The sequence below is a fragment of the Mastacembelus armatus genome, chromosome 11 (genome assembly GCF_900324485.2).
Source record: "Mastacembelus armatus chromosome 11, fMasArm1.2, whole genome shotgun sequence".
Classification (NCBI taxonomy): domain Eukaryota; kingdom Metazoa; phylum Chordata; class Actinopteri; order Synbranchiformes; family Mastacembelidae; genus Mastacembelus; species Mastacembelus armatus.
In genome coordinates, this window is record NC_046643.1 from 21,475,786 (window position 1) to 21,490,112 (window position 14,327).

A 14,327-nucleotide genomic window follows, 5' to 3' on the forward strand; every position below is an offset into this window, starting at 1 on the left:
GAATCATGAGGTCGAAGGAACTGCCCAAGGAGCTCAGAGACAGAATTGTGGCAAGGCACAGATCTGGCCAAGGTTACAAAAGAATTTCTGCAGCACTCAAGGTTCCTAAGAGCACAGTGGCCTCCATAATCCTCAAATGGAAAAAGTTTGGGACGACCAGAACTCTTCCTAGACCTGGCCGTCCAGCCAAACTGAGCAATCGTGGGAGAAGAGCCTTGGTGAGAGAGGTAAAGAACAATCCAAAGATCACTGTGGCTGAGCTCCAGAGATGCAGTAGGGAGAAGGGAGAAAGTTCCACAAAGTCAACTATCACTGCAGCCCTCCACCAGTCGGGGCTTTATGGCAGAGTGGCCTGACGGAAGCCTCTCCTCAGTGCAAGACAAATGAAAGCCCGCATAGAGTTTGCCAAAAAACACATGAAGGACTCCCAGACTTTGAGAAATAAGATTCTCTGGTCTGATGAGACCAAGATTGAACTTTTTGGCATTAATTCTAAGCGGTATGTGTGGAGAAAACCAGGCACTGCTCATCACCTGCCCAATACAATCCCTACAGTGAAACATGGTGGTGGGAGCATCATGTTGTGGGGGTGTTTTTCAGCTGCAGGGACAGGACGACTGGTTGCAATTGAAGGAAAGATGAATGCGGCCAAGTACAGAGATATCCTGGAAGAAAACCTCTTCCAGAGTGCTCAGGACCTCAGACTGGGCCAAAGGTTCACCTTTCAACAGGACAATGACCCTAAGCACACAGCTAAAATAACAAAGGAGTGGCTTCGGAACAACTCTGTGACCGTTCTTGACTGGCCCAGCCAGAGCCCTGACCTAAAGCCAATTGAGCATCTCTGGAGAGACCTGAAAATGGCTGTCCACCAACGTTCACCATCCAACCTGACAGAACTGGAGAGGATCTGCAAGGAAGAATGGCAGAGGATCCCCAAATCCGGGTGTGGAAAAACGTATTGCGTCATTCCCAAGAAGACTCATAGCTGTACTAGCTCAAAAGGGTGCTTCTACTCAATACTGAGCACAGGGTCTGAATACTTATGACCATGTGATATTTCAGTTTTTCTTTTTTAATAAATTTGCAAAAATTTCTACATTTCTGTTTTTTTCTGTCAAGATGGGGTGCTGAGTGTACATTAATGAGAAATAAAATGAACTTTTTTGATTTTGGCAAATGGCTGCAATGACACAAAGAGTGAAAAATTTAAAGGGGTCTGAATACTTTCCGTACCCACTGTATGTCCGAGAGGGAGCTTATACAAGGAGAACAGGATTGGTCCCGGCACTGAACCTTGTGGGACTCCGTACTTTACTGGAGAGAAAGAAGACTTGTAATTAACGGAGACACAAAACGATCTATTAGACATATAAGAAGAGAACCGGTCCAGTGCAGAACCAGTTATTCCCACCCAGTGCTTCAGTCGCTCCAACAAAACGTGGTGATCGACTGTATCAAAAGCAGCACTGAGATCCAGAAGGACAAGAACAGAACACAGGCCAGCATCGGACGCCAGCAGGATGTCATTAGTCACCTTTAATAGAGCGGTCTCAGTGCTATGATGTTTGCGAAAGCCAGATTGAAATTCATCAAAAATGTTAGTTATCTGTGGCTTGGAGTAGGAGAATAGAAACATATTTTTCTAAAATCTTCGATATGAAGGGCAATTTCGAAATTGGTCTGTAATTTTCAAGGCAAGAGGGGTCAAGGCCCGGTTTTTTCAAATGCGGTTGCACGCATGCAATTTTAAAATAATCCAGGACAGACCCGGTTGCCAGAGAAGTATTAAAAATGTTAAGAAGAGAAGGAGCAAATCAATAATAGAAATTAAAAACCTGGTTGGGATAATGTCCACTGGGCTAGAAGAGGGTTTCATGTCTGAGAAAATTTGTAGTAATTCCGATAAGAACATAGGAGAAAACCGACTTAAAGTGCTTTCTCTAGGGGTATGGGAAACTTTGATTGGTGAGGCGTTATGGGTAATAGAAGCTCTAATACATTCAATTTTATCATTAAAATAAATTAAAAATTTCTCACACTCCGCATCACTTTCGGCCGGGATGCCGGGAGGGGTTGGGTTAACCAGTTGATCAACAGTCTGAAAAAGAAACCTTGGGTTGTGATCAGATCTGAGAAATATTTAGCTCTGGCATTCTTTACCATAATATTGTAGTGGAGTAATGAATCTTTCATAGCTTCATAATGCACCTGAAGCCCGGTTTTCTTCCATCTCTGCTTTCCTACATTCAGCTTTAATTCTGCGAATACTATCATCTAACCAAGGCTGTCCGCTGGTGGCCTTAAGAGGCAGTCTTTAGAGGAGCAGCTGCATCTAGAGCAGAGGCACAAATATTATTGAAACAGCTGACGATATCGTTTACATGTGATGCGCAGGACTCAACTTGCATTAACATAGTGAAGGTTCTCATGAATTTAGCCGCTGACTGGTCGTTAAATAGACGCCGTTTGACAGTGGATTTTTGGCGTACAATGGTTGGGTGAAGACAGATATCAAATAAAACATTTATGGTCAGAGATGGAATCCTTCAACTCAATGGAGTTTAGAGTCAATCCTAAAGTGAATATTAAGTCAAGTATGTGACCCAGGTCATGAGTGGGGCCTTTTAGGTTTTGAACCAGATTGAAGGATTCAGTTAGACTGATAAACTCATTTGCTAAAGTATTTGTAACATCATCAATATGAAAGTTAAAGTCTACGGCAATAATTACTTTTTCATATCTAACGTCAGCAACATAGTTATAGAACTCCGATAAGAAATTACTGTTTACTTTCGGTGGACGGTAGGTAACAGTACAGCAAACAGGAACAGAGCAGTGGATGAGAAAGGAAAGAGCTTCAAAGCTATTTACCTGCTTTAGTGTGAGAAGGGAGCATTTAAAGTGGTTTTTAAAGACCGCAGCAGCACCACCGCCTCGACCACTTAATCTGGGGGAGTTAAATAAATAAAGCCAGGAGAACAGAGCTCTAGCAACTGGGTACACTCGCTTAATCTCAGCCAAGTTTCGTTTAGGAAAAAGATGTCTAGGTTCTGTAAAAGAATAAGGTCATTTGAAAGAGATGCCTTATTGGAAAGTGATCTGACGTTTAAGAGACCAAATCTTGTACTAGAGGTATTAATACTGGGGCTGGTATGAGGAGGCTTTTCCAATGTTGGCAGGGCAAAATTAAAATTGTTTCTTGGAGCCGCTGTGTGACCTGTTTGCTGTCTGTTGGCGATTATAACAGGGATTTTACTGACTGGAGCATAGAGGGTGCTGGTGGGACGCCCCACAGATGAAGCGTGAAGACAACTAGTGGAAGTAGGAATATCCAAAGCTAATGTATGATGAAAGGGACAAAAGGCAGCGAGGGAACTCGAGCGTGGGGGGATCACAAGACTGGGGCACGTGTTAAAGCGAGCAACTCTGAGATAAAGGTGTGGGGGAAGAAGCACTGGGTGTTACGTGAGGAGATAGTCAATCTAGGGGAATACACTGGACAGCATGCTGTATATTAGCAGATAGCGTGCGGCTGCCCAGGCGATTAGGGTGCAAGCCATCGTTTCTAATGAGTGTGGGTCGGTCCCAGAAAATATTGAAGTTGTCAAAACCAAGATGGTGCGACTTGCAGGCAGACAGGAGCCAAGTATGATGGCTGAGGATTCTACTGTAGCTCCCATTTCCTCTAGCTAAGGTGGGAATTGGGCCAGAGATAAAGACGGACTTGCCACATGATCTTAAAAAACTAAAAAGGGCATTGAAGTCTTTCTTAGTCAGTTCAGAGTGATGAAGACTCGTGTCACAAGATCCCACATGAACAACCCGGACGATGGAAGGAGGAGAGGATTTTAACAGACCCGGAAGTTTAAACAGGATGGCTGGAACCGTCACACCAGGGAACGAGTGAGTGACCCCGTTAAAGAAACGGACGTGTTTGATTATGGAGTCTCCAACAATTAAAGTGGTTGGAGGGAACAGGGGCAGAGGAGAAGGTGGAGAAGGTGCTGGGGTCTGATCAGTTAGGTTGTGACTACATTCGGAGCGCAGGCGATGCATCTGAGACGGGCGCATTGGTGGACACACGGCTGCAGGCACAGGAGAAATGGGGCAAGGGGGAGCAGCCAGCTCGGGACTAGAGCTCGGGAGTCCTCCAGAACGTCTGAGAACCGCCTCTTTCAAGATTTTATGGCACGCAGACGTTGTAGAACTCCGCGGGCGGCACACCCGCCGAGTGCCAGCGGCGGACAGTCTGTATGAACATCGGGCGTCGGTGCTGGTTGGAGACCAAGGTCTGATGGAGCTGAGACAGGAGGTGCATCCGCTGGGTAAACTAATGCATCGGAGGGCAGGGCTGTATAGCGGTTGGAAAGGCTTAACCCAGGACAAGAAGGCTCTCGGCTCCTCTTCCTCCCATGGGTCACGACTTCCACCCAGGAAGAATGGTGGTGGTTAGGCGTTGAGCAGAGGGATGGTCACGGAAAACTACAAGGACCCCACAGAGCATTAGCTAACGCTACCTAGATTGCTATATTTGGTCTCTGAACTTCATTCAGTGAGACACTTTTTGTTTTATCAAATTCTTGACTACAGGCTCGTAAAATCCTTATGGAACACAGAAAAACAGCAGACTGTGACTTTCAATAGCTGTATGTTTCAGCGGCTAGCTTGGATCAGGTTGATCAGGTAGTGAAGCCAAAAATGGCTGGCGTTCGACACGCTCTGGTTCGATACACAAGGATTCAATGTAGAAATAATTGCAAATCAACCGAAATGATCACCATTGATTAGATCTTACATGAAGTTGGAGCCACGTGGTGTTGATGGAAAAGTCCTATTGTTTATGTTTGCCTGTGATTTTCACGTGTGGTAATATTGATTTCTGTGGAACGGTGTATGGGAAATAATATTCTAAAAGGGAGTGGGACCAAGTTAGACTGGATTTAAATGAATCCATGACAGTGTTATTGAATAACATGGTAGGGTTTATAATTTACCAGTTCTCATCTATGCCAAGATTTTTACACGTTGACATTAATATGTCAGAAAGAGGCTGAAACATTTCATATTGTTTAGCTGTTAGCTTTTATCCAGGATTCAAGAGCCGCTTCAAATACCAACACACGACGGACCAGAAAACCACCATGGGGAACAAAGGTACTGGGGAACATAGGGAAGACCCCCTTTCATTCCAGTAAAAAGCCCAGTAGTGATCCAGTGAGAAAAAGGAACGACATCAGAGTATGGTATAGTAACAGAGTATGGGGAGATCCAGAGAGAAGGGACCACTGTGTCATAGTCCAGTCCATGATTCACTGCTGTTGTCAGCATGAAACCACCTGACAGGTAGAGTAAACAAAGCCACCACACTGGACACATTGTTTGTTGATTCCTTGTTTAGGCTGGAAATATAGCAGGAAAATACAGCAGGTGGCTCACCGAGTGCAGATGAAGCAGAAAACAGTGAGATGATAAGCAGAGATCCTTTTTCTCCCCTGGTTACTGCAGTCCAACAAGTGGATCCCGAGCAGGCCTAGGCCTCAGCAGTCTGGGTTTACAGTGCTGTAGTAATCTGAAAACACCTGATCAAATGCATCATCTAAAATCCCCAAATGAACTGGAGAATGTTGTTCTTGAGAAGTAACACACATTCATGTGGAAATGATGTGAAATGTCGCCCATAAAAACACAAAAACTCAGACATCAGGCACTGACACACAAACAACGGACTGACTTGGCGCCATCTTGAGCTGGGTCTTTTACAGGAAGCATGTGCAGAGAGTGACAGCAGCAGGACTGTGAGCGTCCTGTGGGTCTGAGCGACTTCCTGCAGCACTCGTCCAGGACAGGTGAAGGACACCAACAGGTAGTGGGGAATCAGCAGTGGCTGCAGCTGGACACAAGATGAATTCATGATGAAAACAGGTTTAGCAGTTCACTGAGTTTCAGATAAAGTGGATAACAATTATTTTATATTCTCTAATGTGGCTTTTTGCTTCAGTGTTAACACTGACAAACCACATTGGACATTTGTGTTTCAAGGTGTTAGATTCTCACCAAGTCTAAACCTCAATACCTGCACAGATCACACGTCACATTTCCTGTGTCAGAAACTGCTCAGCTCTTTGTTTCTCTGTGTCTCTATTAATAGTGTGTGGACATTCAGCAAAGTGCTGCACAGTGCTGCTGCAGAGTAACACAACTTGTATCTCTGCAACAAACAACCTTTTCAGCAGGACTTGAGTTTCTCACTTTATTGAAAAGGTTTTTCCAACTCCATTGCATGGATCATACTGTTCCTGAATGTGGACTGTGGTTCATATATAAAAGGTGTAAGGTCAAAGTGGTTGAAGCCACTGACTTGGCTCAGTACAGCTCAGGACAGAAAACTTCAAACAGCTCAACCACATGGGGGCACCAGAATGCTCATATCAATCTGTACTGCCCTCTTCACTGAAAACAGACAAGTGATGACAAATAAAATCAACAATAAACATGAAGCTCAAAGAAAATGGATTCTCATCAGATCCATGTCCATGTCAACAGGAAAGTTGGAATCAGGATGATTTTGATCAGATTTGTGTTTAGTTTGTCCAGTGAACAGTGTTGGCTCCTCGCTGCACTGACCTGCAGACACTACACTGCTCTGCTGCTGAGAAAAACATTTCCTGATAACCTGCTCTGTGTGGGTGTGTGCTCACGTCTTTTACCAACACATGCATGTTGGATTTCCAAACTCTTGCTGTTTTGAAAAACTTAGAAAATAGTTTCAGTTTCCCAAAGTTTTAGATTCACATGGTTTTTATAGTTTGTCTAAATAGTTTCATCAATGCAAAGACTGGACGATGCAGCTTCCTGGCATAAGAAAGTAAAGGGGTGGGGTGTGAGCGATACTGTTCTTGCTGCTACTTCCTGAATGTTCTTAAATCACACGGAGCAAGAAACCCAACAGCAGCATCTGGATTTACACAGTTTAACAGAGTTTACTATACTAGTACACAGGTTTTACTGCAGTATAGCAGCCAGTCAACACAGTGTGGGAACAGAAAGTGAAGTTTATCTACTGATCAGCTGTCTCAGTCCTCTGAAGATGTCCTCAAACAAAAATGCCAAACCAGATGTTTCACGGAAGGTGAGACACAACAAAAGGGAGGTGCAGATCTACAAGAATGCAGACAATATCAGAGATGATCCCACTGGTTTTCGGTCTGAGGAAGGAGGTAAGTGAGTATCTAAGTATGTTAGTTTCTATACAGCGACATGTGCAGTATGAAGTCTTTCCTAAAGTCAGTCGGATGATGTTCTGTTAACAAGCTGCTGACAAAATGTACAGTACCACAGCTTTTCACGTCTTCTGTTGCTGCTTTTATCAAATTGATGTTGTTTCAACTCTGGGAAAGACACTTTTACACTGAGCACAAAGAGCAACCACAAGGCAGGAAGTAGTGGGAGGTGCACAATGACCACATCCGTAGAGCTAAGACAGACTGAAGACTATTTTAATTCAAGGGTGTCAGGTGGAAAATTCAGTGGTTCATCATAACTGAAACTGTCAGATCAGTGGTTTAACAAAGGTGTTAAAATAGTTTGTCACATCAGTGACGCTGCTGACAGGCTGTTGACAAGACGCCACCACAGCCACAGATCTAACCAATGATGCTAGAGTGTGAGGTCTAACGGTAGAAGCAGAGGATGATGGGTAATAAGTGTAGCTGTGTTTGGTTAAACTCGCTCTGTGTGCTTTGCCTGTGCAGGACCACACAGTCAGAACCATCCTCCAGTCCAAAGAAAACCTCTGAGAGGAGCTGCAGTGTGTCTGGGAGTGCTGTGCCTTCTGATGATGGTTGGGATCATCTCCCTGTCCATACGCTGTAAGATTCAACACGACCGCTCAACTCATTAGCAGCAAACACTAAACAAGTTCACATGATGCCAAACAGAGACTGTTGGTCTGTGAAGCAGAGTGATGACACTTTCCCCCCAACATCACTGCCCTGCTGCCCTGATTTGAGTCTGTCTTCATATAATACTGACATATGTCCAGGCAAAGAGTCATTGGTGGCTGTGATCAGTCCTCCTCTCCAAACTGCCTGTGAAGTGATCCCTTCACAACACAACTCCACTGTAAGAAACAGACACACAATCCACCGTCGTTCTCCTGTGTAAAAATGCATTCTGAAGCTCAAACCTCATAAGTCAGACCTTTATTAGGTGGGACCTTTGGTCCTGGTGGTATGTTTTGTTTGTTGCTTGTGTTGAGTCCCAGGAGGACACCAATATGTGACACCAGGACAAACGCAGACCGCTGAAAGCTCATCTGACCTTTGGCTGAACTTAAGATAAAAACCAGAATGATTTGATGTCGTCTATTTCTTCTGGTGTTTTTCTCATCAGATGTTTCAGTGAAATTAGAAAACGAGCAGCTGAAGATCAGAATCAACAACCTGAGCAGCAGCTACAATCAGTCACAGAATGACTTAAAGCAGCTCCAGGAGAAAATTCACAGTAAGATTTTTTAACAAACAGGCAAATACCATAAAACACATGATCCAACTTCACACTGCATCAACATTTTCATGTTTTATCTGCTGCTGATTTTCTTAAGACATGGCAGCCAACAACAGTCAGTTACAGGAAGAAGTGAAGAAGCTGAAGGACAAAACTGTAGGAGAGAAAAGTTTAAAAACTATGATCGAATATCAGAATTAAACCAGTTTCTATGATATCACTGAAGAGTCACTTTGAATTCTGTCTAATGTAGTTGAACAGTTTTGCTGTGTGGATATTTGTGTTGGAGGTAATCACTTCAAATGAGAGTGACGTCGTATTTACAGAGTAAAGAATCTGAAAGTGAAAAGTGGAGACAGAAAGATCTGAACCTACACAGTGAAAGTACAAGTCTTATCAGTCTGACACTGAATGACATGAACTGGCTTTAAAACACTTGTCTCACATTAAGGGACGTGGTGTCCTGAAGGATGGACGAGATTTGGATGCAGCTGTTACTTTAAATCCAGTGAAGAGAAAACGTGGCCTAACAGCTGGTCAGACTGTCGGGACAAAGGAGCTGATCTGGTGACAATAAACAGCAAAGAGGAGCAGGTGAGTGTGTTTGTTACTGTGTGTGTGATCTCTGATGTAACTGCCAGTGATCTGTTCCTTGTGTTTCTGACCTGCTGCCAGTCTGGGACCTGCCTCCTGTCTGGACCCTGATGGATTTATTTGCCTGGTTAAACAGCTTTCAGGCTGCACAACTGGAAACCTGTTCACTGACTAGTGATTCTAGTAAAGGGCCTGGAATTCAACCTGCTCTGCCTGTGTGGACTGTACAGGCATTTGGGTCCACGTCACTGCTGCTTTTCTACATCAACTATCATGGAAGCTGATTTTAAGGCCATGGATATTATTATTTCACATACTGGAGATTTTAAGGCCTGGATTGGTATTTTTGGATTTGGAGTTGGTTTAGGTCACTGCACATTTGCAGTAAAACAGAAAAGTCTTGGTTAAAGTGACAAAAACAGGAGGTCTGACTGATTCTGCATGAACTGAGCTCTAATGGTTCATAGAATTTAGAGACAAAAGTTCATGTAAGGGAAATATTTCATTATTCAATTCATTCTCAATATCTCAAAAACCCTCCAAATGTGTGTGTTGGTTTGAAAAACACATTCTGATAAAATGACATGTTAACTTTGGTTTTACTGTGACAACGGTCGGTCTATGAGAGGAGCTGATCTTCATCAGTTCTTTGGCTGTTTCTGATTTATGCTCCATGGAGGAAAAGAAAAGTTGCAGCAGATTTAGTTTTTCCTTCAGACAGACTCACAGGACGATTTTACTACAACAGAAATACTGAATTATGAATGGAGAAATAATTATTGTCTCTTGTCAACTATTAGGAATTTGTCACAAAGCTGAATGTGACAGGACAGTTCTGGATCGGTCTACGGACCCTATACAGTCAGCAGACATCTACCTGGGATTGGAAATGGATGGACAAATCTCAGCTGAGAGAAATGTGAGTGTGTTTTGTTTCTTTTTTCAATTTTAAATTTATGTGCTGATATGAAGCATTTCTTATTCTTACAGACTGAGTGAAGGAGCAGTGGTGATAACACAATGGTTTTCTGTCAAGTGGTTTTGCTTGTTTAGAGCCTCTAATGGTTTTGATGTAGAAGAGTTTACATGTGACCAGGTGATTAAACTGTACTTGATTTGACTAATACAAAATTTCTTCACCTGTGATTTAAAGGTTAATTTTAAGTCTATCAAAACTCCAAGGTATTTTATATTCAGGCACAACTTGTGGCCTCTCCCCTGACACCAAGACAACCTGTTCTACACTGGGACTGTTTGATATTGAAGAACATGGCTACTGAATACAGGGTCTTATCTATCTGTACCTACTGTTTTGGCTACATTAAGTTGTAAGCAACACTGGTTTAACCATGTTGTAAAATGGTCCATAAACTGTGTAAGTTCCTCACAACCCTGTGTGATATTGCTGCCATATGTTTGTATTGTCGTATCATCTACTGTCGTCATTTGAATTAAGATGTTTGGTCATGTTAAAGAATGATCATTTATATTTAAGGAAAATAGTCCTTGTGGGACACCTGTGGACAGATGGAGGCGAGTTTTTTTGATGATTATGGATTTTGACAGTCTGCGTTTATTAATACTTTATGATTTACAGTGTGAAAAGCCTTTTAAAATTCAAGAAATATAGCAGCACCAACACCACCCTTATCTATCAATGATTTTATATTTTCTGTGAGGAAGCAAATTGCAGTGGAATATTAGCTCTGAATCCAAACTAAGTTTCTTTGCGACCGTAGTGTAGGTAGGACACTAACTGGCCTATAATTATAAACAGAAAAAGGATCACCACTTTTCGAGGTTGGAATTACCACTGCAGACTTCCATGCATTGGGGAAGTATTAGTAAAGTATATGTAGGAAATATTTTGAAATAAATTGTTGATGCAATTTGTTTTCCTTTACTTATTGTATAAGAACATTTTCAATTGTAGTTGCTTGAGGGCCCTAAATTAAATGTTGTTTTGAAGCCGTTGCCAGAGCCGGAGCCACAGTCAGCTTTGGTCACAGCCAGAGATGCTACTGTACCACAACTTCAGCTATTTGGTTTTAATGTTAGCAGTAGCTACAGATTAATCAGTTTAAAACCACAGTTAGATAATCGATAATAACTATGCACACGCTCACAAAGCAGTTAGCAAACTGTGGCTAGTTATGTTGTCTCTCATAGCAAAATATAAAAGATGGAAACGCACGATTTCAAAGTAAAGTAAAGGCTTTAATAAAAACACAAAGATAACATTAGTAAAGTTTGTACTTCATACACAGCCATGGAATAAGTAAAAATGTTTATGTTTTGAGGCCAGTCCCACCTTGACCTATTACAAATCCCTTAATGTAAAAGAATCCATCTGCTATTTGCATTTGGGCGCTCTGCCTGTTAGAGGCCGCACACAGCCAGCTGCAGCTACAGATGTGCCCACTGGTATTATGGGCACAGCAAGAAGCTGTGGCTACAGATGGAGCTCAGCCCTACTAAGGTTTTCTGCGTTCGATTATTTGTTTGTATAGCGTTGGGTAGATGAGTATGAGAGCCAGAGTGTACTGCCCATAGCCCACATTTCCCTTTATGTGATTTCTTTCTTTATAGATCGATTCAACATACTTGATGAACATTTTGCCATGTACATGGAATGAATTGATGCCATGTGTATTGCCCATTTTCCATGGCACAGTTTTAGCACTCCTCTGTTCTACTTGACTCGACTCAACTTGGTTTAGATCATTTTCCATTACTATTGAGTACCACCTCAATGTGGGCGGGGCCATCGTACCACAGTGGCGCGAACTGAAACATCAACACCTCCTCATAAGGCCACGGTGTTGTTTTGGAGAGGCGCTGGATATTTGTCTTGCTAAACAAAAGGAAAACCAGTCACTGTTGCCGACTTCAAAATGCTGTGTTTTTGATTCTCGTGTCAGATGCAGTCTGAAGTAGCACCCATGATTCTTCTAGTGATGTGGCCTCCAGTCTGTTGACGTCACATTTTAGTATTGACTCAGCTTGCTTGGAACCTTGTCGAGGAGGTACTAAAAATAGTACCTGCTAGCAGGTACTGTCCTCTAATGGAAAACCAAAAAACAGAGTAAGTTCAAATCGAGCCGAGTACTGCTAGTGGAATAGCCCAATAAGTCCTGGATCCAGTTTTCATGACACATCTGGGACCAGACTCATACCCATAATCCTGTGTGTTTGAGGTGTCTGCAAATCCCCTAAAAATGATGGAAAATATCTGAAATATTCAAAGTGAGATTCAAGTTTATGTGAATATGAAAATAATCAGGAGTTTCAGCCCAGTTTAAAACTATATTTTATTTGTCCACAGGTTCTGGGCAACAGGACATGGAAATCCCACAGCCTGGTCCTTTGCATCATGTTGTGACCAACAAGGAAAATGGACTAAAGGATATTATGAAAATAAAAAGACCTGGATCTGTGAGATATAGATTTCCTGGTTGTGCTGATGACAGAGGGCTGTGGACTGTTGGGATGAAGCTGTTTGTCCAATCAGACCAAAGACACCAAACTATGAAAAGCTCTGCATGAGCCTCAGAGTCATCTTCCATTAGTTCACATGTTCAACCATCTGGATTCCATAGACATTGTCCCTCTGTGCTCTATGGTGCAGACAGAGCAGTGGGGCTGGAAGTCGTCCACACAACAACTACATGTGCACTCACTGACTCTGTCGTCCCACAGAAGGGTTAGAATAAAAGTGAACTGCAGCTTGTCTTTACTTTGCTTTACTTGCTTTATTCATGAGTCTGTTGCTGCTCAAACTGCTCAAAGTGTCTTCTTCATTTTCTCTGATACACCTGGAGTTAGTATCTGCTTTGTTTTACCTGGACCAGGATCTTTTCTTCATCTAAACATGTGTCACATTAACCACATTAGAAAATACTGTAAAGAACCAACAAACCATTAAAGGCTTCTTCACCAAATGCATTGTCTAATATCATCAGTGTGTCTGGGGAATTCTTTGTGAAAATACAAACATGTGGTCAGGATGATGGAGCAGTGTCTGTGCAGCTGGAAAAAGGCCTCTGTCATGTTTCTACTAAGACAACAACCAGAGTCCAGAACAGCTGAGTAATCCAGAGCCAGGACACACAGGGAAACCAGGAAGAGACAGGAACAGCTGGAAGTCTATGGTATAAAAGTGAAACCAGAGCAGTATAGTTACTGGGGAGAGTGATCAGGGGATGAGGACCAGGTGTGCTGGTGAGCAGAGGGTCAGCTGACAGGAGGCACAGACAAAGTTTATTCAAGATGGCATCAGAGATGGATATCCAGAGACATCTAGTGGCTGGATGGAGAATGGCAGGTCTTGTAACTTTTTCAAGGTGCTGAAGAAGTGAGAATGTGGTTGAATGCAGAGAAAGAGGTGGAACAAAACATAATGGGCAGGAATTCTGACATGGTCCTTAATTGACATCAAGTTAACGTGACATGTTTGGGGGGGGTAGATACAGGTCAGGAAGGAGCCCTGCATCCAAAAACTAACTCGTCACCAGGACTCCACAATCTTAATTCATAAAAAACTGTCCTCAGAAAGTCCTCCCAGACAAATAATGGGCTGGACAGATGTGGTCTGGCTGCTGGGCCATGAGGGAAGTGGGACAGGTGTGTCTGTAGGTGAAGGGAATCTGAGGACCTCTAGTGGCTGGACGGAGAATGGCAGGTCTTGTAACTTTCCAAGGTGCTGAAGTAGTGACAATGTGGGTGAATCAGTCATTAAACCCACTGACTCTAAATCTTCTCAGGGGTGGAGGCTTATTTATTAAAATCTGAAAGGTGGTTTTAACAAACTTCCATGCTAAGTCAAAATCCACCATATTAAGGACGAGGGGCAAATCACTGTTAGAAACATCATGCATGAAAGCCTGCTCATTAAAACGCTGAGAATTTTGTTTAAAAATATATCTAAGTTTAGTTTTAGGAAGCCTACAGGTTCTAACACAAGCAATTGCACAATGATCACTAACATCGTCACAAAGTACCCAGGCGGCAGCATATTTGTGTGGAAAGTTCCTAAGAATAACATCAAGCAAAGTGGACTTGTCCAAATGCTCAGGGTTTAACCAAGTTGCAGATAGCCAGTCCCAGTTTAAGTCACCCAACAGAACCAACTCAGTGTCTGACAGTTTATGTAGAATGTCCGAAAACAGTGACGGCTTCACGTGATGCCGAAGGTGGATGATAACATCCTATTACTGTGAGCTCGG

General features: G+C 42.8%; 2 protein-coding genes across 4 annotated transcripts in view; both read left to right on the forward strand.

Moving 5' to 3' along the window:
- The window catches only part of LOC113126791 (low affinity immunoglobulin epsilon Fc receptor-like), a 37,130-nt gene that overhangs the window by 15,048 nt on the left and 7,755 nt on the right, over positions 1-14,327 (forward strand). The gene's annotated exons all lie outside the window — the stretch shown is intronic.
- LOC113126785 (CD209 antigen-like protein E) lies at positions 6,771-12,827 on the forward strand. Of its 3 annotated transcripts, none has more exons than XM_026300920.2 (6): positions 6,771-7,220; positions 7,755-7,871; positions 8,380-8,505; positions 8,960-9,102; positions 9,903-10,021; positions 12,428-12,827. In XM_026300920.2, exons 1-6 carry the CDS (start codon positions 6,917-6,919, stop codon positions 12,546-12,548), a joined length of 930 nt encoding a protein of 309 aa, XP_026156705.1. In that variant the 5' UTR covers positions 6,771-6,916; the 3' UTR covers positions 12,549-12,827. The 3 variants fall into 3 exon arrangements, with proteins under 3 accessions (XP_026156705.1, XP_026156706.1, XP_026156707.1); XM_026300921.1 differs by having other exon boundaries at positions 6,815-7,220; positions 8,395-8,505; XM_026300922.1 differs by lacking the exons at positions 8,960-9,102; positions 9,903-10,021; positions 12,428-12,827 and adding an exon at positions 8,606-8,947 and having other exon boundaries at positions 6,822-7,220; positions 8,395-8,505.

Coding starts and splice junctions, on each gene's coding strand:
- LOC113126785 (XM_026300920.2), top strand. CDS start 6,917: ATGTTCTTAAATCACACGGAGCAAGAAACCCAACAGCAGCATCTGGAT. Junction 8,506..8,959: donor GCTCCAGGAGAAAATTCACA/GTAAGATTTTTT, acceptor TCTCACATTAAG/GGACGTGGTGTCCTGAAGGA. Junction 9,103..9,902: donor TAAACAGCAAAGAGGAGCAG/GTGAGTGTGTTT, acceptor GTCAACTATTAG/GAATTTGTCACAAAGCTGAA.